Source organism: Mustela putorius, unplaced genomic scaffold, assembly GCF_011764305.1.
Source record: "Mustela putorius furo isolate JIRA1106 unplaced genomic scaffold, ASM1176430v1.1 tig00000174_pilon_pilon_pilon, whole genome shotgun sequence".
In the NCBI taxonomy this organism is placed as follows: Eukaryota; Metazoa; Chordata; class Mammalia; order Carnivora; family Mustelidae; genus Mustela; species Mustela putorius.
Window position 1 is genome coordinate 32859454 of NW_025421304.1, and position 24105 is coordinate 32883558.

At 59.0% G+C, this 24105-nt stretch overlaps 1 protein-coding gene across 1 annotated transcript; it reads right to left on the minus strand.

Moving 5' to 3' along the window:
• Positions 1 to 574: 574 nt before the first annotated feature.
• Positions 575 to 24105, minus strand: BCAR1 (BCAR1 scaffold protein, Cas family member). The gene is given in 8 exon segments (XM_045076315.1): positions 575 to 1538; positions 5209 to 5298; positions 6090 to 7187; positions 7941 to 8057; positions 8234 to 8395; positions 14022 to 14633; positions 23805 to 23825; positions 23827 to 24105. Coding segments are annotated over 8 exon segments (2877 nt in total). The 5' UTR covers positions 24091 to 24105; the 3' UTR covers positions 575 to 1025.

Genomic DNA, 24105 nt, shown 5'->3' on the forward strand with positions numbered 1-24105 from the left:
GGGTAGGAGCAGCAGTTCCTGAAACCCAGGGTAAGGGCCCTGTGGATCCCCAAGTCCCAACGTAGAGGCCAAGTCTATGTGTAATTCAAGGAAGACGCTCCGGAGTAAGTCCCTGGGTGAAATTATGAGCTTCTAAGAGCAAAGCTCTGGGTGAGGTCTGTGAAAACAAGTTTCTGTGGTGTCCTCCACGGGTTCTCTGCCTTGGAGCGTAGGCCCCAGTGGAGCCCAGTGTGTTCTGGGAGCTGCTTCAGTCCGTGCTGGCTTCCCGCCGACCTGGCCACGGGCGCGCCCCTCCTCGGCCATCGCGCCCTGCTGTTTGAGGATGACTCAGCTTCTCTCCAGCAGCCTTGGCTCTCAAGGTCTCGGGGTCATGGCAGACCTACCCCCACCTTGGAGGAGATCCCTGGCCTCATGTCCTTAGCCTGGCTCCTGAAAGGACCCACTTGGTCTTCACCCTCCCAAGAAGCTTCCCACAACTTCACCCCAAATCCCCTCCGTCTGTGGCATCCGAGAGCAAGGACACCCCTGCCTGCATCCATGAGGCCTGTTGGCTCTCACACCTCACACCAGAGGCTTCCCATTTTTAAAATTTTATTTAAATGTCGACTATTAGTCAAATGATTGGAAAATCAATAATGAAAAATAGTGTTTTAGAGTTTTTCTCCTGGTACAGTGGCGCTTGTGGTGTGGGGGAGCGAGGGGCAGGGCCCCCCAGCGGGGCTAGGATCAGCTCAAGGGGTCCTCTGAGGCCACGGGGATCGAGGGGTCTTTGGGCCCCGGCGCCGTGTATGCAGGAAGACCCCAGCCTACTCCTCAGCCTTGTCTCCCGGGGGCCCAGCTCTGCTTGGGCTCTGCTGAGGAAATGCTGTCCCATATCCTGCCCCGTCATAAATATGTACAAATCCCTGGACAGTCTGGGGCACCAGGCCTGGGCAGAGCTGGGGTGCCTGTCCCCACGCCTATAGCACGGCAACTCTCTCGGGGCAGGTGTCGTCCTCCCGACCCCATCCCTCCATCACGGGCTCTCAGGCTGCCGCCAGCTGGCCCAGGACCCGGCGGAACTGCTGGGTGCTGTGGCCCAACTCCTTGACCCTGTCCACCATGTCCTGGGCGGCGGCGGGGGACGGGTACTGCAGGGCAGCGGCCTTGGTCGTGGCCACGATGCCACGCAGAAGGTCACACAGTAGGTTGCTGTAGTGGGTCACCTGGCTGCGCACGTCGGCCGCCTTGGCCTGCCGCGACAGCGTGTCCCCGATGAACACCAGCTTGTGGGCGCTGAGGATGACAAACTTGCTGTGTGCCACGAAGATCTTGGGGGGCTGGTTGGTGGCCACGGCAGTGAAGAAGGCGTCCACCGCATTGGTGAGGGTGGTCAGGTTGGCCTCGCACTGCTCCAGGTAGAAGAGCAGCAGCTGCCGGTCCGAGGACCCCAGGCTGCCTGTCCGCCCTGGGGCCAGTGGCTGCGCTGGGGTCCAGTTGGCCAGGTCGTGCTCGATGGGCCGGGACACCTCCTGCTCCAGCCGCTCGAACTGCTTCAGCTGCAGCAGAGGGAGAGCAGAGTGAGAACCGCGGCTGCACCACACCGAGAAAGAGAACGGGACAGCTCCCAGCGGGAGCGGGGACAGGCGCGGTCTCTAGGCCACAGGCAAAGCATGCGTCCGCAGCGGCCTCCCGACACTCGCCAGTAACTTCTGCCTATCTCAAAAGGTAGGATTCCATTTTGTAACATTTTGGAAACCATGAAATGATCGACACAGAACAAATGAGCAGCTGCCGTGGTTGGGGACGTCAGTCTCTGCTTACGTAATCGGGAAGCAATCACTGCGGGAAAGTGCGTGAAGGGGACTCGGACCTGCTTTATACTCTCTGCGGCTTCCTAGGAACCTATCCATACTTCACAATGAATTTTAAAAGCCCCACATTTTGTCTTTAACATATACGTTGTAAAAAGATTCAAATCGGGACACCTGGGTGGCTCAGTCAGTTAAGCATCTGACTCTTGATTTGGGCTCAGGTCATGATCTTGGGGGTCACGGGATTGAGCCCTGTGTAGAATGTGCTCAGCAGGGAGTCTGCCTGATTCTCTCCCTCTACCCCTGCCCCCAATCACACTTTAAATAAATTAATCAATTCTTAAAAAAGAAAAACTTCAAATACACCAACAAGCAGAAAACAAGACAGCTGTCCGCTGGTATCTCGGGTCCCCGGAAGTCACCCCTGGTAGAATATAATCCAGGTCTGTTATCTTTTAGAACCAAACACAAGTATTTGCAGACGAAAGGCTGTAACATCTCCAACATGGTTTGCGGGGTAAGGCTGCCAGATACCCAGCTTAGCAGCCGTCCCGAGAGGGGCTGGGAGTGGGTGAATGCACCCAGGGGACTGCCTTCTTCAGTTTTATAAGGGAATTCAATTTTCCATTATAAAAACTTTAAACAGAAGAGATGTAGCGGGGTGTGCCTGGCTGGCTTAGCTAGGAGAGCGTGCAACTCTCGATTGCAGAGTTGTGAGTCTGAGTCCCACAGTAGCGATTACTTAAAATAAAATCTTAAAAAAAAGAAAAAAAGAAAGGTCATGGTATTTGTAAAACTTGTTACTTGTACCAAATGCTGTTTTCTTACAATACATAATTTTTTGAGTATTTCTAGGCTACATGGTCCATCTGCATGTTTTTTCAAACTGTCTTAGTCTCTAAAATACTTCTCCAATGTACTTATTAAAACAAAATCCAGCTCCAAGTGGATCCATGCAGTTCACATCCACGGTGTTTGAGGGCCGACTGTTTTATGGCCGCCCTTCCAGCCCCGAGCCAGAGGGCAGGGGCCCGCTGTCAGCTGGTCTGTGTCAGCGCAGGGGGAGAGGGGCTCTCCACGACGGCAGCCCCCGCCATGCAAGCTGCCCGTGTGGACTGAGCTGACTGACCAGGGGCCTGCGGGGCTGTGATCAGCTGTGCACAGGCTCAGGCACAGATAAGTTCTGTTTCATCCAAGATTTCAAGCCTTCATTTAATTAGCAAAACCAGCATGGACTTGCCCCTTCCTCATCCCCGAAACAATCGGCGGCAACCTGGGGAGACTCACCATTTGGCCCCCTCAGCCAGGGAGAGGATGCACACTCACTTTCAGTTCGAACTCTTTTCCATTCTTTGACAATTCTTTTTTTAAGATTTTATTCCATTTATTTGACAAAGAGAGAGAGAGATCACAAGTAGGCACAAAGGCAGGCAGAGAGAGAGGAGGAAGCAGGCTCCCCACTGAGCAGAGAGCCCCATGCCGGGCTTGGTCCCAGGACCCTGAGATCGTGACTTGAGCCGAAGGGAGAGGCTTAACCCACTGAGCCACCCAGGCGCCCCATTCTTTGACAATTCTTAATAGCTATCTAAGATTTTACTGTATTATTTGTTTTATTTATTCAAGCAATATTCTGGGGTGGGGACAACCAACACACGTGTCTACATTTTTTTTTTTTTTTTTAGATTTTTTCTTTATTTATCTGACACAAGTAGGCAGAGAGAGAGGAGGAAGCAGGCTACCCGCAGAGCAGGAAGCCCGATGTGGGGCTCGATCCCAGGACCCTGGGATCATGACCTGAGCCGAAGGCAGAGGCATAACCCACTGAGCCACCCAGGTGCCCCTGTCTACATTTTTTTTTAATTTTTTTAAATTTTATTTATTTCTTTGGCAGAGACAAATCACAAGTAGGCAGAGAGGCAGGCAGAGAGAGAAGGAAGCAGGCTCCCTGCTGAGCAGAGAGCCCGATGCGGGACTCGATCTCAGGACCCTGAGATCATGACCTAAGCTGAAGGCAGAGGCTTTAACCCACTGAGCCACCCAGGCGCCCTACATGTCTACAATTGATGAGCCTGTACCGTAGTGGTGCTTTAGGTCCCTGGCCGAAGGGCACTCGACCTTTCTAGAGCTTTTCATGTATATTCCTATCTCTTCTTCCAGCTTTTAGTAATTTACCTTTGGGATCAAGCAGGTCGGTGAAGTGCTGTTCATGAAAGCAATTCTGGGAATACCTGAAATGTCCCACCAACAGGGGACCAGATAAATAAATGCTGGCACAGTCCAGAGAAGTCACAGAGTTTGATAAAGCGCATGTCCATTTCTTAAACTAGTGGAGATTCCATACATCAGACAGATGATGGATGGACGGATGGATGGATGGATGGAGATACCTCTAATTATGAACTTTTATCCCTTTACAGAGTATGTTCCATGGGCCAGGCTTCTGCTCTTCCCTCCCTTAATTCTCACAATGACCCTGAGATGGACCCACTATGGTCTGTACCTTATAGCTGGGCCAATGGTGCTCTGCAGGGGCCAGGGTGGAGCTGGGAAGCTCTCCTGGCTCTGCCATCCGCCCCATGCCCGGGGCGGGGGTGGGGTGCGAGGTGCTGAAAATCTGATAGGTGATTTTTCTGTGCTTACATCATGCTTGTCTGTATTTTTTTTTCCATCTTCATAATCAGAATAAAGGTACCTTATTTATTAATTTATTTTTATAATCCCTTTCCTACCCTTAGGAAATGATCTGAAGTATGAAGAAATTCTATATCTGCACACAAGTACAGCAGTACCATTATAATCAGGGAAACTGGGTATGATGTAAGCATTTAATACTCAGACATGTCCCATGACCTTTAAAAACAACTGAGGAAGAATGTTTAATGCCATGGGACAATTTTGAAATAAAAGCAGATGTTCTGGGGCGCCTGGGTCGCTCAGTGGGTTAAAGCCTCTGCCTTTGCCTCAGGTTGTCATCCCGGGGTCCTGGGATCGAGCCCCACCTAGGGCTCTCTGCTCAGCAGGGAGCCTGCTTCACCCCCCCTCTCTCTCTGCCTGCCTCTCTGCCTACTTGTGATGTCTGTCAAATAAATAAATAAAATCTTTAAAAAAAAAAAACAAACAAAAAACACATGTTCCTGCTCATAAACTCAAGAACATGAAAACATAGAGGCTACTCTGGACGCAGGAGCAGAGCTACAAACGAGCCCCAGGGTACCCCCACTGCTTCAGGGGCCTTGTTTCCTGCCTTTTTACACTTTTCTCTGTGTTCCCATGTCTACCACGATCACTCTGATAATAACACACAGAAATCCACCAGACGCACGGAGACAGTCCTGTGGCAGAGAGGGCGGTGGGAGGCTCGGCTCCAGAGGGGCTGCTGGGCTCCCCCGCCCCAGCCCAGAGAAGGCATGCTTACCTGCTGCAGCTCCAGCTGGCCCTTCCCCTGCCGCATGATGTTGCCCTTTTCCAGCAGCTCTTTCTGGGTTTTCTCAAACTCTTCCTTCCCCTGGAGGCAAGGCACAAGGACTGGACTGAGTCAGGAGCCCCATGGGCCTGGGGGAGCGCAAGGCCCTGTCGGCAGCCACCAGGTGGCACTGCATGCCAGACCCAGGCTCGCAGCAGGAACAGCCTCCCAGGAGGGTGCGCTCCAGGCCCCTTCCACCAACTGCGGCCCCCCCCCTGGTGGCCAGGCCATCCTCCCTGCCCCGGCTCCCGTACCAGGAATCACGTTCAAACCCTTCCCCTTGGCATACAGGGCCTGTTCATCCATTCCTGACCACTGGGCCTTGGCACCTGCTGACTCAACCTGAAATGCTCCCTACTGGGGTACTCGGTTGGCATCCGGGTCTCTGTGCTCAGAGGCCCACCTTCCCATCTCCTGGTTTTCTTTCTTTCCCAATGCCTGTAACAATCTTTGTTTTTGTTTATACTTCAAAATCCCTCTCCCCACACACAAGAGAGCTGCTTCTGTCCTGCTCACTGGAGCAGCTCAGCCCTGCAAGTGCTCAAGGGTCGTTCTTGGCTGGCACTGCAGGGCCTCTGATGACATGGCCACGTCAGCCCAAAGGCCTGAGGCGGGTAGAGGACTGGGTCTGGGCGGGGGTTGCATCTGGCCTGGAAGGTCAGAGAGTGGGCACAGGGACTCACTGAGGCCTACTGGGGCCCAAATTCTTCTTTTGGCCACAGGAAGACTCCGTGTGGAGGGGATCAAGGTGCCCAGGACAGGGTTAGAAAACTTAGAGACCTGAGGAGGCCAGCAGGCTTCCCCAGGAGGCTCCCCTGGGAGCCGGCACTTACCTGCAGGTGCACGTAGTCGTAATCCTCCATCCAGCCCCCCTCACTGTTCTCATACTGCCCATCCGGGGAGTCCTGCGAGGTGAACTTAGGGGGTGAGGGCAGGGGCCGGGACTGGATGCTGCTGGCCTTGTCGATGGGGTTGGGGTGCAGGGGGCCGCCCCCCTCTGGCCCCCCAACGGGGGCCTTGGTCCGTCTGAAGAGCAGTGAGGCATTGCCGTGCAAGAAAGAGGCCAGCTGCTTGGCGTCCTCGGGCACAGCCCGCGAGCAGGCCACCAGGCGGTCCACATCTTCGGGAGTGGTCCCCGCGCCTCCGCGGCCCCCCTCGAGAGCCTGCCCGTGGGCCACCAGCGTCTGGTACACATCCTCCATCTTCTGCAGCTGCCGGCTAAGCTTAGCGTGCAGCGTGCGGTCCGACGTGTGCGCGGCATTGCCTATGGCGCCGCGGGCGAACTCCAGCAGCTCGTGGACGGCGCCCTGCACGGCGGCCACGGCGGCCCGCAGGTCCTGCCCCGTCAGCTCCTGGGGCTCGGGGGCGCAGCGCCAGCCCCCGCCGGTGCCTGCGCTGCCCGCCAGGTCCAGCAGCTGGGCGACGGTGGTGCTCACGGCCTGCTGCAGTCGCGCCAGGGCCTCCACCGCCACCTCCAGTTCCAGCGGCTCGCGGCCCGGCCCAGCGGCCTCCAGGGAGGAGGCTGACTGGCTGCTGCGTGTGCTGCCGGTGCTGGAGGCTGACAGCCGCTTGGCCTCGCTCGGGGGCTCTCGCTCTGCGGGCGGCGGCACCGCATACACGCTGTCGTCGGCCACGCTGCCGTCGGCCGCCTCGGCGGGGAGGAGCCGTTCGCGGGGCACGTCGTAGAGGGGGCCGGGGCCGGGCCGCCGCAAGCCGGGGGGCACGTCGTAGAGGTCAGGAGCGGGCGGGGGCACATCGTACACGTCCTCGGCTGCCAGCGAGTCCGGGGGTGGCGTGGCCAGGACCAGAGGGTGGCGGGTCGGGTCGAAGGGCTTGGCCTTGGCGAAGGCGGGGGGCACATCGTAGGTCTCCTCACGGAGCAGCGGGCCATCGGGCACGTCCTTGCTCACGGATGGAGGGACATCATACACCTGGTGGGCAGAGGATCGGTCAAGGCTGCCTATCCACCTGCCCAGATGGAGCCCCCGGGGCAGGACTGGGCCACTCATACAGATGCAGCACCGGGTGTCCTGGTTCCTACCTACACAGGTTAAGGTTAAGAACCCAACTCTGGAGCCAGCCCTGAGCTCAGAATCCCAGCTCCACCGCTTACTGGCTGTGTGACTTAAGGCAGGCGACTCAACCTCTCTGTGCCTGTCTGCTGAGCTGTTAGAGGGGAGAACCCACTTACAGGTTTGTGACCAGGATTACAGGAGTTTGTTCACTGTGCAGCTACAAACACGTGCTGAGAAGGCAGCTGTGACACCACCTCGCCCCCATCACCCCCGTGTGGTCTCTGCTGTGCACCAGGAACCTGGCTGATCTGTGTGTTGTATTTACGGTGACAACACCCTGCTTCACCCAGGACAGTGATGGTTTGTTCCTGATGCTCCCTCATAATTCCTGGTCCCCGCTCACTCTCAGAAGGGTCCTGCTTTGAAGAATGAACTCTGTGGTCTCCTTGCTAATATCCTGTGTGATCCCCTCAAGAACCCATGAAAGGCCCATGAGGGGGGGTCTTTGTAGAGATGAGGAAGTGGAGGCTGGAGCGCTCAGTTTGCACTTCTGTCACAGACTGAGGAGCAGAGCCGGGGCCTGCAGACGTGGGTCCCCACCCCTGGCCCACACTCTGTCGCACCCAGCCCTGTATACACACCAGTCCCAGCTCCCCCCCGACTGCTTACTGCGTGGTGGGTGGACAGCGGCAGGCCTTTCTCCACACTGGGGGGCACATCGTATACATCCAGTGATGGGTCCCGGCCATTAGGACCCTTGACAGCCATGGGTGGTGTGTCGTAGACCTGAGGCAGAAAAGATGTGGTGACACAGGTGCCCCTGCCAGGGCCACCGGAGGGTACAGGAAGAGCAGAACCACCACAGCACCAACCCCAGGACAACCCTGGCCGGGACAGGGGTAGCCCAGCTCCCTAAGCTGGGCTGGGCCAAGGTGCCCCCAACTCCTAGACCCAGTACCTACCTCTTGGCCATACTGGCTGGGCAGCAGCCCCCGAGCAGGGGGCACGTCGTAGATGTCCTGGGGCCCTGGGGCCAGCAGGTGGCGGGGGATGTCGTACTCGTCCTGCTCTGGCTGGGAGGCCTCAAACACATAGCCCTGGCCCACACGGGTGGGCACCACCACCTGTGGGCAAGAGCCATCTGTCACCAACCTGTCACCACCAGCCTGGAAACCATCTTCCAGGACCCACCATCAGGTCCCCAGGGAGAGTCTACGCAACAGGGGCAGTCTCCGAGGGTGGCCTTGGAGGCCAGTGAGAGACAAGGGCGTTCTCATCCTCTGTGTTCTTGACCCTTTCCTCGATGTGATACAGCATCTGGAGAGCACACGAACCCCCAGGGTTTGTCCAGAGTCGTCTGGTTCTAGCCAGGAAATGACAGTAGTCTACAGCTGGATGACCTGGGAAGTCCCAGAGGAGGGTCTGCCCTGGACTGAGATGGCCCTGCCTGATGTCACCTCCTAGCTGCCCCCTCCCAACTTGGGGGGACAAACAGAGACGATGGTGCCAGGCTGTGCCAGCTAGAGGTAGCCTGCAGGAGGTCCCAATGGCTGGGGCATGGTGCCTCCAGAAGCTGGTGCCCCTGCCCTCAGCCACTGAGCACATCCTGGGAAGACTCCTGAAGGCAGGCCCACCAAGGACTCCCACTCAGGGCCGTTCTTGGGCCCTGCTGGAAAGCTGGGCATGGGCGTGAGGGAGGGGTCAAGACTAGAGCCAAGAACCCTGCACTCCCCAGCATACCACACCCAGAGGGCCACCCAGACCATCTCTAACCCAACAAGGGTAAGACCTAAGTCAGGGGACGCTGGCTCTGAGAAGGGGCCAACACATTCCCCTCTCTGGTACCCTTCCCTGGCCTGGCATCCAAGACAGCAAGCTGCCGAAAGTGACCCACGACAGTCTCTTCTTTCCAGGCACGCATCCTGGCCGAAGTGGGGTCTGGGAGCCACTGCCCAGTGGGAGGGGCTGGCAGGATCTAACCCAGCGCAGGGCAGGGCATGCCTCCCCCACAAGGCTCCCTGCTCAAGCGCTCTGGGACAGAAAGGCCTTTTGTTCCCTAGTCAAAGGGGATGTCTGGAACAGAGTTGACTCAGGACCTCCCCACACATCCCTGGGGGCAGCAGGGCTGGCCCTCGGGCTCGGTGCTCCCAGAACCCGGCATCCCGGGCCTGCAGCGGGCCCCACGGCACTGACAGCGGGCCCCGCATATCCGTGTCCTGTGGATCTGCAGGCACTGGTTACTCTGAGAGCAGCAGAGCACCCCAGGCCTGGGGTGTGGGCACTTTTCTGCACAGCCCCGGGCTTGGCACGGCCTCCGCTGATGAGGCCTGTGCCCTCCTCCCAGGCAGCCCGGCAGACAGTTAGCTGCTGGGGTGAGTGCCGGGTGGGGGGGCATTCCCCACCCACCACACCCCACCCCCAGCGTGTCTGGGAGTGGAGCTGGCGGCCCTCCCCAGACTCATCTCCCTCCTGGAGCCCCAGACTTGAGTCTCCTCCAGAGCTATTTTTAGCCACTAGAACCTGCCAACAACAGGACAGGCGGGGCAGGCGGGGGCTAGCGGGACGTGGCCCGTTGGCAGAGCTTTGGGGTGAGACCCGAGGCGTCTCCAGGCCCCGCAGACAGCAGATGCCCCACGAAGAGCCCCCACAGTGCGTCTCGACGACAGAGCCAGTGGGGAGCACCGGCGGAGGGGCTCTGGGGCCGGACCCTGGGCCTGGGCCGTCGGCAGCCTGCCATCCACTGCTGCGCCGAGCCGTGACAGGAAGCAGCTGGACGGGCCAGCAAGTGCTCTCCATCAGAAGGAAGCGGGAAGGCAGCCCCCGGTGAGGAGAAGCTTGTCAGAGAAACCTACTCTCCAGAGAGCTGCTGAGCCCGCTAATCACAGGCTGCCCCACTCTGCACCTGAGGCCCCATGAGCAGGCCCCCGAGATCCCCGGGGGCTGGGTGACACAGCCAGAGCCTGGGAGGACACACAGAACTCCTGACCGAAGGCCCTCAAGCTCCCACACAGACACATCTCAACAGAGAGAGAACACACAAAGACACACACGAGACCCAAGCTGGGCTGGGTGTATGCAGAGAGCAGGGGTGAGCCCAGAGACCCTACTGGGAAAGGCCACACACTCTGCCACCTTCTACCTGGGCCGGCCGGCCCCCTCCAGGCCGCTCAGCTACTGGTCTCCCCCTTTCTGCAGAGTGGACGTGACCCCATGTGACCCAGAATGGCTCTGGCTCTGGCCCACTCCCCTCTAGAAGCCTCAGCATCTTCCTCTGGAGCACTGCTGGAGTGCTATGGGACCGAGTAGGTGACAATCTAACCTCTCACCCAGACTGAGGGACGTGCTGGACACGGGTCGCTTCCAAGCTCCTGGACTCCCAGGAGGTACAGGACTGAGCTCAGCTGTGTCTGTCCAGGCGCCTGACCCAGCACCACAGCTGTCCCCTCGGCACAGCTGCGGCCCCTAACCCAGAGGCACTCCCCCACAAGCGACCTCACAAAACACGTCCCTCTCTGGGGGCCCCATCTGCTTCTGCCGTCAGCGTCCCTCTGGCTACGCCCCAGCCTGGAAGGTGCTAATGCAGTGGTGTGGGGGTGCCCTCTCCCCAGCCACACATGCCACTGGGCCCCAGGCTCCTGGCATCTGACCCTTCCCCTCCTGGCCAGCAGCATCACTCGCCCCGGGCTTCCTGGGGGGCAGGACCTCCCACCCCACCCACTGTCCTGGCAGGGTCCCTCCTCACCCAACCTCACCTCTACCCCCCGAACTAAGAGCCTGTGTTTCCCAGACTTCTGAGGAGCAGCACAAGGTTTACGAACGCACAACCCAGAAATGTGGACGAAGAGGCCTGTACCGAGACACTTACTGCCTCGCTGTAATCCAGACCCTGCGATCAGAAACCTCCTGGAGCCCGCCCCAAGGGGAGGGGCAACACAACAAATCTGAGGTGCCCATTACAATCACCTTAAGGACCCAAGAAAATGCTTCCGCCACCTGTGGGACTTACAGTCTCAAAAATGCAAAAGTCTGCATACAAATCTGTTTAAGACATAAAAAATATGCAAAGATAAAATGTGCCCAAATTTCCACTGATCACCTCTTGACTGGGCAATCTCCTCTCCAGGCTTTTTCTTTTCTTTATAAGACTTAATTTACTGATTTGAGAGAGCTAGAAACAGAGTACGAGCAGGAAGCAAGGGGAGAGGGAGAAGCAGACTCTGCACTGAGCAGGGAGCCCAACACGGGGCTCGATCCCAGGACCCTGGGATCAGGACCTGAGCCAAGGGCAGACACTTAATCAACTGAGCTACCAGGTGCCCGTCTCCAAACTTTTTCTAGAGTATATGTTTTCTAAGACAAATGAGCACTGCTTTCATGATCAGAACATAAAAGCAGAAGCTCTCGAGGCTGCCTAGACCAGGAAAAACAAGGCTTCGCAGGGGAGGCCAACCCGCCAGGCCAGGGCCCTCAGGACACAGTCCCGAGCAGCACTACCACTGGGCCCAGCCAGCTGAGCCCAGATGTCCCCTGAGAGCCAGAGCCTCACCTGGGAGGGTCACAGAACCCACAGCCAAATTGTGGGCTCAGGTCCACAGCCTAGCACATGCTCCCACTGCTGTTTCCTGGCCCACGGGCTTCCAGTGCTTGGAAGGACTAGGGCACCAGGACCAGCCTGTCGGTTTAGGGAGGAAAGTGGGAAAGGGATAGGGCATGCCCCCCGGGGTGTGTGTGAAGCGTGGAGTGTGTGTGTGTGTGACTGAGTGTGAGTGTGCAGGGGATGGACTCTGGCCTGTCCTGAGGCTCTCCAGCTGGGCACTGCTCTCTGGGTCTCCCCATGGGGTAGGTGTTTCCCAGGCAGGGCTCTGCTTCTCTCCCTACAGCCACCTTGGGAATGGCCTATCTGGGCTCTTCCAGTCCAGCGTGGGGTGCTTCTGCCACTGGCCAGGCTCTTGCCAGGCAGCTGAAGGAGCAAGCAGGGCAGGAAGTGTGAGCTAGTGACCCTGGTGACCAGGGTCCAGGCGCCTCCTCTCAGCCAGTCAGCCTGATCCCTGGCCGAGTCTCCTGGTCGCCATGCTGTGCCCCAAGGGCAGGCGCCCCCATTAGCCCTGGACACACCCTGAGAACAGAGGCTCAGGGCCATGGGGGGAGCAACCACTCGGCCACTGTCTCTACGGGCATGGTGGCTCGAGAGGAGACATGGCACAAACACGAGGCCTGGTCTGGGTGGCAGGGAGTGGATGCTCCGAGTTCAGCAGCTTCTCCCACGGGCCAGCTACTGCCCCAGAACCTGGCCTCTCCCGCCAGGGCTTCTGGGGCATGCTGGCTGCTGGGGTCTCCCCTCTGCAGAGGGCTGAGCTGGGTAGCGGGGCTGGGCGGGCTGAGGGCCCTCCCTGCTGGCACAGGCTGGGTTTCTCAAGGTCCTCCTGGCTGAGCTGGAATGAAGAACAGCCATGGAGGGGACAGGGAGAGCGGGTGTGGCAACCCGGTCCTCCAAAGTATATGGGACGCCTCCTCTGCTTCTGGGCTCCCAGAAATTCCACTCCCCAAATCTTCAAGGGACGTGGGCATGGAAAGACACAGGCCAAAGGCAAAAAGAGGCTGCTCCTGTCTCGGCCGAGAGTGGGCTAGGAGCTCCCTCTTCGGTCAGCCTCTTTCTCACACGCGGATGGACTTGGGGGTACAATGCACAGGCAGGCCGGTGTGGAGCCAAGGGTGCTGCCCCCAGGGCCCTATCCCTCGGCCCAGCCCCCTGGCAACAGCCCACACGGTGTCCTCTGAGAGGCCTCCTCCGGCAATCCCACCGGCAGTGTCCTCCCCATGGCCTGGGCGCCTGTGGAGCCAGGAACGGCCGGAAGATGCGTTCCACGCCCACCCAAGGAGCGGACACGCACACCCAGAGGACTCATGGGAGCCCCTGGGCACAAGGCGGCCGGCCTCTCCGCTCCGTGTGCCTCCCTCCCCTGCTGGCTGGGACGCCGACACGCTGGCTGGAGCTCACGAGGCAGCCATCCGGGCCTGGGAGATGCAAGCCCCGGGCCGAGGATGGCGGCATTAACAAGACGGACTGGGGTGGGGGGTGTCGAGACCCGTGGAGGTGCTTCCTCAGCCAAATGGTGACACGTGAGAAAGCTAAGTCTCTGACTCCATCTACTCCTATGGATTTTCGGCCGTGCCTGCCCAACCGCCACACTGAGCTCCTTCCTTCCAGTGCTGCCCCCAGGGACCCCTTGCTCTCCTGGTGCCCCCCACCCCACTGGGCCCTGCACCCTGCCCTCTGTGGGCCGAATAACATCACTAGAACATGGAGTAGGCAACCGCCCGCCGTCAGGCAGGGGTCTGGTTGTTCTGGAGCATCAAGCCCCCCGCTGGGCTGTCCGACGCGCACGTACACACATACACACACACACACCCACCGCTGCTTAGGGTTCATGTGCCCAGTCCTGCCGGCCCACCCCTTCCGGACTTCCAGGCCTTTGACAGACACTGCATCTTTTGCTGGGGACACCCTCCCACTGGGGTCTGTCTGCTGAAGGTCACCTCACAGTCCAAGGCCAGCTGGGATCTCTTCTCTGGGAGCTGCCTGTCCATCTTCAGTAGCCAGATAACACAGTCCCCAAACACTCACCTCCTGTCCCCGCCCAGACCAAACATGCAGCTGTTGCTGGAGCCCTCGAGACCCCAAGGGTCTGGCCTGGGCCCAGAAACCAAAGCCTGGGGGTGGACTGCCCGCTCAGGCCAATACAGCCTTACCTTTGCTGGTGGCTTCGACCCCTCCCAGCTGCGCGTGTCCATGGATGGGGGAACCTGGTAGATGTCATGCCCTATCCCAGCAGCAGGTGGCACCTGGTAAATGTCCTGGGCGGGGCTGCCAGGCCCTGGGGGCACCTGGTAAAGGTCGGGGGCTGGGCTGGGAAAAGGGTGATGGGGCATTTGCTTTGAGAACGTTGATGTCTGCTTCGCTGGAGGGGACTGGAACTGTGGGCTGGGCCCAGGCGCTTGGTAGAGGCCTTGCTGAGTCTTGCTGGGGGTGGGCACCAGGTAGACGCTATCGGGCTGGGGCTGGTATGCGGCAGGAAGCATGGGCGTGTACTGGGCAGCCGGGGTGTGGAGGCCAGGCTGGGGTTGGGCCGCAGGGGCAGGTGGGCCAGGTCCGGGTCCCGCCGGCTTCTTGTCATGCATGCCCACCAGGATCTTCAGGCGGTTTCCGGGCACAATGCCTTGGCGCCCATGCAGTGAGCAGAGCCACCAGCCATCCAGGCCCTGTGTGTCCCGCTCCAGCACGGTCATGATGTCGCCCTTGCGGAAGGAGAGCTCATCTGGGGACTCGGCCACGTTGTCATAGAGGGCTTTGGCCAGCACGTTCTGGGGAGAGAGGACACAGGGGTGCATGAGGATGGATGCCAGGGGCTCGGCGGACCGCCCAGCTGCCACCCGAGGCAGCTAATCTTGGCACTGAGAAAGGATGGTCTGAGGAGATTCTGGGGCCTCTGCCCCTCCTGCTTGCAGCAGAGACGCCCAGCTGATCCCAGCGTCTCTCAAATAAGCCTGGACACTACCTCAGACTCCTCCAGGATGCAGCTGCGTTCTACACTCCAGGGATGGCACTCCACAAACTCCTGGAAACCACTCCAAAGTGGTTTAGCGGCGCTACCACCTGCACCAACGCTGAGGACAGCGAGAGTGAGAACGCTGACCAGCAGGTGCTGGGAAGAAAACAGGACGCACACCCTCCCTGCTCCAACCCCCGGGGCCTCTGCCCCGCCAGCCAAGAGGAAAACACTGGAGTGTGGGGAGGGGACCTGCCAGGACAAAGTCGTCATCATCTGCAGACCACATGACCGTAATAATGCCAACAAACCAGGACCAGCAACTGATGAGAGAGAAATACAGAAAAGCCTGCACCACCACCACCACCAGCTACTCGTTACTTAGGAATTAATCAAGCAAAGACAGCAGGAGACCTCAGGGCAAAAAGTGTGGACGTTCTGCCAAGAGGCTCAAGGAAAAACCTGAATAAAAGAGAAAACACACCAAGTTCACGGTGGGATGACTAAGCACTATGAAAGGCCAATTTGCCTCAGCTTACTTCATAAGTTACAATTGTAACAAAAATGCCAGTTTTCTTTTCTTTTCTTTTTTTTTTAAAGGAATTTAACCAAAGAAAAAGAATCCTTCTAGAATTAACGGAGAAAGAGAGGTCCTTGAATAAGCAGGTTCTGAAAATGAAATGCAACGGAGCACACTCTTTTTGGAGTACGAGGACGTGCCAGGACTTTGGTTCAGCGAGCTCGCTGGGGACCAGTACCCCAGGACAGGGCTGGCTGACAGCCCGGCGGCAGAAGCCCCACATGCAACCCTTCATGGCAGCACCCCAGGGCAGAGGGCAGGCCAGGGCTGTTTCACAGGTGGTATTAGGAAACTCATTCATCGGAGGAAGAAAAATCAATTCGCACACTCGCCTCAAGTTATAAACAAAGAACAATTCAAGACCCACAAGTCAAAGACACAACTCTAACAAAAGAAAAAACTGCAGAGAATATCTTTATGACCTTGACGTGGGAAAAAATTATGACATACAACTCTAAAAACAAAGACCGCAAAAGCACAAAACATAAGGTTAACAATGAGGTCAAACAGATCCAACCTCACCAAAGCGGAATGGTTTCCACCAGGGGGAGGCGGGTAACCCAAAGCTGATGGGGTAACAGGTCACCAAACGATGAGAGAGGGATGAATCTAGAATCTGCAGCATTCTACATATCAGCATCTACATATCAGCAAGGCAAAGACAAGACAGGCCCCAATGGAAAACCAACAAGATACAAACAGCGCGTTGTCTGGAGGGAAACGACTGGCTAAGAGCACCACGGAGGCTGCGCAGGGTCCCAGCCCGCATGTGAGGACACATCTGCCACTCTGCTCTGGGCTCCAGCAGGTGTCCAGGTATCCGGGGAGGGAGGCCAGCCACACCCCCGAGTTAGAGTAGCAAGCCCACAACCCTTTATGTAAACATTATAAACGTCCATGAAACACTCTACGTATTTTGCAGGACTGCAGACACATGACACCGGCATGTATGCTTCTGGAAAAGGGACAGGCAACAGGAATCAATGAGGAAGATACGGCAAAACAAGAAAGGGGTCTCATACAGACAGCGGATGTACCCTCCCCTGGCCCTACTTTTTACCCTGTCATTCTCCTGCTAATTCTCCCAGCCACCCAAGAAGCAGGCACTGCTGAGGGGCTCTCTTAGTCAGCAAACCCTCCTGGAGAGGGACAGGAGCTGCACATGGCCCGGGCACAGAGAGGTCGCATTGCTAAGCAGCCTGTGTGGGACCTGGGGAGGGCCTTGGGGGTGATGGGGTAGAAGCAGGAGGACCCCAGCACTGGCAGACACCAAGCTGGCAGGCCCAGAACCCCGCTGGCTCCTGTGTTCTCCGTCCTCAGTCTCTGCCCTGCCGCTCCCCTCCGGCAGGTGCCAGGATCAGGGTGGACCCAGAGATTTCAGAAGGTCCCAGAAGGGGGTAGGAATGAAGGGGGCACCTGGCTGACAGGAGGCCAAGGGCTGCTTGGGCCTCCCAGGGAGGGGACAAAGCGGGATCAGCTGGGAATCCATTTCTCCGGAGCCACTCAGAGTCTCCAGACCCAGAAAGAGCCAGATGCTGGGGGCCAGGCTGGGGGCCAGGGTCAGCCCAGGTGGGCAGATCACAGAGAGCACAGAAGTGGCTTCACTCCGGCTTCACTCCGGCACCGTGGCTAGCACCGGGGCAAAGGTGCTCGAAACTGCTGGGTGTTGCAACACTGCCCACATCACGATTGTGATGGTCACAGACGCACGGAAGCATTAACTACACGGTCACAAAATGTCACCTGAACTTAAAAAAAATGGAGAAAGGGTAAGAATAACAGTGTGAATGTTTGGGACAATGGGGGATGCTTTCTCTTCCTGTTTTTCAGAATTTCTCAGTTTGTATTTAATGAGCATTTCTTGGCTTGGGCTTTGAAAAAACACACATCCTGAGAAAGAACAGCGGACTACCTCCCCGGCTCCAAGGCAGGATGGGACAGAGGCGGCCGAAGCGGGTCCAGAGGCCACAGCCCCAGGAGGAGCAGGCAGGGGCAAGGGCCATCCTGCAGCACTTGGGGGCCTATGGGCCCCATCCCCAGGCTGCCTGCAAGAAAAGCAAGTTTCCCAAATATGGTCTACAGCCTGCCTTGGGGAATCACATCCCGTCAGGGGGCGGGACACCGGGCCTACCCTCCTCCCCCTGTGACCCCAGAAAACAGAGCCACCCCACTGGGTCCCCCCCAGCCCCTGCCCTGGTGACCACAGGAAGTGCCAGCAGAGTGAGTCACAGGAAAATTCCCCTCTAGCCCAGTCAGAGGGGGCGGGGTACAGACGGAAGGGACTGCCCCTCAGAGGCCCCTCACCTCTCAGGAGGGCAGCTCAGGGAAGGCTGGCAGCGGGGTCTCGGCCAGACCCCCCCAGGCAGTGCCGGCTGCTCAGGAAAGCTGGGAGGCTCTGCCAAGGGCAAGGTCTGGTGGGGAAGAGGGAAGAGGGGGAGGGTCTGCCCAGGCCCAGGAGAGCTACTGGGGCCTCCTGCACCCAGGGTGGCCAGCCCCCACCCCCTTGGCGTGAGCTCACTGAGCAGTCAAGGCCAACAACGACTGCAACTGTATAGTCTGGGGCGGCTGGAGCCAGGCCGGGAAGCACCTCCAGGGCTGGGCACGTGGCACAGAGTGCCTGGCACCAGGGGCGCCTCCGTCTGCATCAGCGGGTGCCCCCACCAGGAGCCCCAGAGGCAGTCTCTCTGCAGCCCCCTTGCTCCAGCTGGCCGAGCACCCCAGCTTTGGGCCTCTAAGCCTCCCCAGCTGTTCCAAGACGCGTTCCTCCTTGCTCCTCCTTCCTTCGGAGTCGCTCAGCAGCGGCGCAAACCAGTCCTGGGTCTGGCCTTCCCTCCGCTGCTGGGTGACTCTGAGCAAGTCCGTGAGCCTCTGCGAATACCCAGATCCCTCTGCGAATACCCAGATCCCCGTGCTAAAAGGACAGTCCTGGTTTCATAGGATTGTTCCTTTGTTCCACAAAAAATCTGACCGGCTCCTGCTTTCTGCCCGGTGCTGGGCCAGACTCCGCAAGACAGTGCAGGCCTAGCTTACGCAGGCCCCTGTCTGCATGGGGCTTACATTTCAGTGAAGCAAAGAGCAAATGATTTATTAGGGTGTGTGTGGGGGGGGGGACTGGGGCACCTAAAATGATGTGGGAGACAGGGCCACTGGACAGGGCAGTCAGAGAGGACCTCCCCAAGGTGACATTTCAGAAGACTCATGAAGAATGAAAACCAGGCACCGGGACACCAGCTAGGGAAGAGTGCACAGGCAGAGGATGGACAAGAGCCAAGCCCCACCCCAGGTTAAAAAAATTTAAAAAGCAAAATAAAGAAAGAAAGAGCCAAGGCCCTGAGGGAGGAAGAGGTTGGAGGGAGACAGGGTTGTGGCCCTGGAGTGGCAGGTAGGCCGGTACTGGTAAAGACTCTGGGCAAGTGCCTGAGAGCTCAGGAAATGTCATCAAACGGTGGCCGCCCACGGCAGGTAAGGCCAGCCAGGGCAAAGCCTTCAGACAGCACCTGAGCATCTCTACTCCGGACACACCCCCCAGGACCCAGCATGCAAGAAGGGCCAGCCCCCCAGAGGCTGGGCCAATCAGGTGCTTCTCCCCACCTGTTAGGGGGCTCAGCCGTGACCTCTAGAGGTGCCATCACAGTCTGGGCGGACACCACCAGCCATCTGTGCACAGGGACCACCGAGAGCACTGCCTGACTCACCCCAAGGTTCTGGCCAACCTCATCCCTGCCTCAGGAAACCTTCCACAGTGCCCCACTCCTCCAGGGACGTTACCAGGCCTCTTCTTGGGCACTCACCCCCAACTCCAAGTGATGACCAGAACTCTTGTTACTGCCTACATCTTGCCTCTGACCCCGGTGCCCAGGATGGGGGGTGGGGCTGTGTCCTTCAGCACGGACCCCGCAGGCACACGAGCATGGGGCCTGGTCCTCAATGGGCAGGCTTAGCCAGATGTACCGCTTGCAGAAGCTCAAATCCTAGCCTCTCTGGGAGCCGCCAGGAGGACCCTCTGGGGCTCACTCACCCCAGAAGGACGGGGAGGTGATGCCAGCCTGATGCCAACACTCCCCAGGCAGAGGCCGGCCCGCCAGGCCTGCTCAGAACAACACCCTGGTTGTTGCACACAGGAGCCCACAGGGCCGCCCCACAGACCCTGCCTGGCTCTTAGAATAGCGCGCATTGTGTCCTTGGGACCTGTGGGCACCAGACCCACCGGGTGGGGCAGGCTCTCAGACAAGGCGTCACTGGGCTTCAGCCGCAGGTGGGCCATGTCTGGCAGACTGCAGCAGCCATCCACCGGCTTTGTGGCACTCTTCCTTGGCTTCGCCAGCTGCCTTGGGGAGTGCTGGATGCGTTCTCGGTATACCCCCAAACCCTGACTCCAGGTGTGACCTGGTAGTTGGGACCGGCGAGAAGAAACATGACCGAGAGGTTCACAACAATAACGGTAACGACGAGCTGTCGGGGTAAGCACTTCGCGTACTCGAATCATCCCTTTTAGCCTCATGGGACATTGAAACTTCCACCTTACAGACAGGGAAACCGAGCAGAACTGTGACCTGACTTGCTAGGGACACAGGCAGATCTGTGCCCTGTGAGAAAGCAGAGCTAGCTGGCTCCCGCAGTGACGCTTAGCTTCCTAGAAGCCAGGAGGGAGATCTGACAGGACCCTTTCTTTCCCCTGGCCCTCAGTCCCAATGCAACACACACACACACATACAGAGTCCCAATGCAACACATACACACACACACACACACACCTCTCCCAGCCCCAAGCACAGAGCTTCCCACACAGTAGTCACTCGGAAAACACTAGTTCCCTTCATACCCAGAACCATCTCACACTCAGGCCAAGATTATTTCTGGGGTATTCTGTTTGCTTGTCCCAAGGAGCCCCCATGGCTAATGGATACAGGCCCAATGCCCGTGTGTCTGAATGGCAGTCTGCATCCACAACCCCTGCTCACTGGTGCCCTTGGAATCCCCCTGGAAAGACAGCAGCCTGGGGCCCACTTGCCAGGGTCCTGACCATCCTTCCTACTCTGGGGACAGTCTCATCCCTTCCCAGAGGTCCTTGGTGAAACTCCGTCCCAGCCAGCCTGACCATCACTCCTCTAATACACCCAGGAACAACTGATTAGCCTGAGTCTGGGCTCAAGTCCTCAGTGTTGACTACCACGGAGCAAAACCATGGGCACCTCTATTCCAGAGCCGTCCCAAGGGGAGTGCAGCTCCTGCCCTACCCACCTCAGGACAAGGCTGGGAACCGTATGTGGGTCCTCGGCCCTCTGTCTGGTGCTCAGCACCTAGAGGGCAGCTCTGCTGAAGGAAGGACTAAGAGCCGTCATGTGCTGGCCACCACCAGCGGCTCCCTTCCGCAAACACGAGCTCTGGCTGCAGCAGCTGCTGGACATGCTTCCCTGTCCCCGGCCGGCTCAGCACTGGAGACAGCACCCTGCCCCACCCCTGCCAGGGCATCCCAGACACTGTCCCCGGGAGGCTGGCAGAGAAGGAAAAGTGGCATGGGCAGGGCCCTCCTGCCAGGGCACAGAGCACCTGCAGCGGTCACACACCGCAGATGGTGACCGCAAGCAAACCGGAGAAAGGGCACCCAGAGGGTGGGAGGCAAAGTCCTGGAGCCTGCAGCCCATTCCCACTGCCAGCAGCTTGGGAAGGGTCCCCAACCCCTCTAGAATCCTCCCCACTGCCACCCAACCCAGGCAAGTGACCTAGGCTGGCAGAACCCTGACCTCCACACTTGACTACCCATTCATTACTCTCCTTCTCTGTTTCTGGAACCTTGCTGGAAGGACTCGGATTCTGGAACAGCCGGTTCACTACTACTGACATTTGGTCTCTCAGAGAGACCGGCATGAGGCAGACCTTCACTTCAGGGACAACACCGGACTCAGATATGCAATCATGGAGGGGCAGAGGCAGAAGGAACAGCCCCAGCAGGGACAGGAGGGACCTCACTCCTTCTAAGACCCCAGTTTCTCTACCTTGACATCTAAAGCCCCCTGCAGCTCTGCCACGCTCCAGTCCTGAGTGGTAACTTTCAGCAACCCTTCAAGCAGCACCAACAAACTCAGCAGGAATGGAGGGGGACACAACGGTACAAAAGTGGGGTTCTCACTCAAATTAAAGTATCAAATCCCTGATTTCTAGGATGCACAGTAAAGATGAGGGTCTGATATGGGGCCCTGTCACCCCCCTGCCCCAGGCTCGAACCTCACTCCTCACTTACAAGTGGAAGAAATCAGGGCAGCAAGACAGGAGAGCCAAGGCCTCTCTCCAGTGCCAGAAGGCCCAGCCCTATCCCCCTCCTTGAAGGGTAACCACCCTTTAGCCCCTTATTTGGGGGCCCTGAGGGCCCAGAGAAAGAGAAGCTTGCTGGAGAATGATCCCTATCACCCCAGCCCTACACCTTGCTCTCCAAGTGTCCCTCACCCCTCTGGGAAGCTTCCTGGGGAGCACACCTGGCCTCTGCTTCTGGCCGCCCACTGGTTGTGGGCTCCTGGGAGCTGGAGGAGGGAGTTTTCCAGGCCCATGAGAAAAAGGTGATGGGAACTCCCAGAACAATGGATGCCAGGAGGGGACCACAAAAGCACAGTCCTGGACCCAGAAGGACCCCACCAAGTTGGCAGCCAGCAGAGCATAGCAGCACCCCAGGGCCCAGAGCACTCCCAATCCAGGGGTGGGGGTGGGAGAGCACACATGAGGCCGGGCGTGGGGCTGTACTGGGAGACTAAGCTCTGAATCCAAGCCCATGAGAACAAGTACCTCTCCCTCTCTGTGCCTCAGTCTCCCCATGTGGATGACAACAGAGAGAGTAGCTGTCTCGGGGCCCTTCCCACTCAGGAGGCCCTAGTGCTGCTGCCCTTACTTCTCGCCCCTGTCCATGCCCAAGGAGATGGTCCTGGCAGCCCACAGCCCTCACACCCTGGTTCAGTACAAACTGTAACGGCCAGAAGCTCCAGCTCTCCTCCTGGAACCAAGGCTGACTGTCCCGGCAGAACCTGGCCCTGCCCTGCCTCCACCCAGTTCCCATGGGGGCTCCTTTGTGGCCCCGGGCAAGCGGGTAGTGGGTGCTGCTGCCAGGAGGGCATGTCAGCAGCTCCTCCCAGCACCCAGCACACACCTGCTTTTCTAGGCCCTGCCACCCTGGGACCCCACATCATGAGCTCTTGAGCTAGGAAAGGAAATGGGACACCGGAGGATGTGTCTCCCCGCCTCAAGGATGAGAAACATGTCCCAGCCTGGCTGAAATCTGGAGTCATGCAAACGGGGAGAGTGCCTCCCAGCCTAGACCTTCGGGGCAGGGTAGAGAAAAAGAAGCCCCATGTCCCCAAGATTGACAAGTGAGCCACTACCCCCACCCAGTCTGGGACCCAAGACCCCAAAATCTCCCCCAGGCAATAACCCACCCAGGGACCCCAAGCACCCCAGCCCTCAGCAAGTCTTAGCTTCTCCAACTCCTTCAACAGTGCTCTGAGCTGCGCCTCCAACAGCAGTGAGGGGCTGGGCACTCTGGGGGGACCCCGAGTGCGGCCCTGCTCCTCCCCTAGCTCCACACTCTGAGACCTCGAACGCTGGGACCAGGGTCACAGTGTGGCCCTGGATGCCGCCGCCTGGAGGCTTCTACCTCAGTATTTGCAACCAGGGTAGGTAAAGGCGGAAAAGCGCCTACCCCCAGGCCGGGGATCCAAGCGCACACAGGCCGGGGGTGAATCATTAACAGACCCAGGATTTGCTCTCCCGCAGCACCAACATCTCGGTCGGTCACCGCGCACTTGTTCGCTCGATCCCTAGCCTGGGGGCGGGGAGGGGGAGCTCCCCACGCCAAAACACACAGATGGACCAAGGAGGGACTACCAACCCCCCGCGTCCTGGAAATCCACGCCTCCTGGAAGTTCATGGTCCAGGGAATCTCTGACTTGTCCCTGTTGCTGAGGAAACTGAGGCTCGGAGACGGGTCTCGCAGGCCCAAGGTCACCCAGCAGGCGGCGGCCGGCAGGGGGAGAGCGGGACTCCGGCCAGCAACTTTCCCGGATCCAGGAACTTTCCTGCCGGCCAGCGGCCCGAGTCCCGCCCTTCCAACCGCCCCGTGAGCACGCAGGCTCTGGGATCCTCCGCAGTGGTCGCCTCCGCGCGCTCCCGCCACGGCGGAAGATGGGCTCCAGGACCTCGGACCCCTGCCCGGTCGCGGCCCTGCGGAGACTCCAGCGGCCAGCGGTTCCCAGGACCCGCAGGTCCGGCAGGAAATGCCACTCATTTAACTCTCACTAGGGACCGCCCCGCGCGCGGGCTGGGCGGCCGCCTGGAAGCCGGTACGCGGACGCCGGCCGGCGCCCGCAGGAGCCCGGCCCCGGCCCCGCGCTCCCGGACCCCGGCCGCGGCCGCCGCACTCACCAGGTAGTTCATCGTGTCCGGCCGAACTGGGGCCCCGCCTCCCCGCAGGGGCGCACACCACGCTGCTCGTGCCGCGCTCTCTCTGGGCCCCGAGAAGGCCGCAGCCGCCCGGGTCCCGGCCTGGGTCCGACCGCTTCAGCCACCACGCTGGCTGCGGCCACCACCGCCCAGAGAAGGTCCCAGCTCGCTCCGCCCGCCGCCGCCGCCGCCGCCGCCGCCGCGGCCCGACCGGCCCAGCCCGGCTCCCAGCATGCCCGGCCGCGCGCGCCCATTGGCCGCTCCCCATGCAAATGAGCCGCCG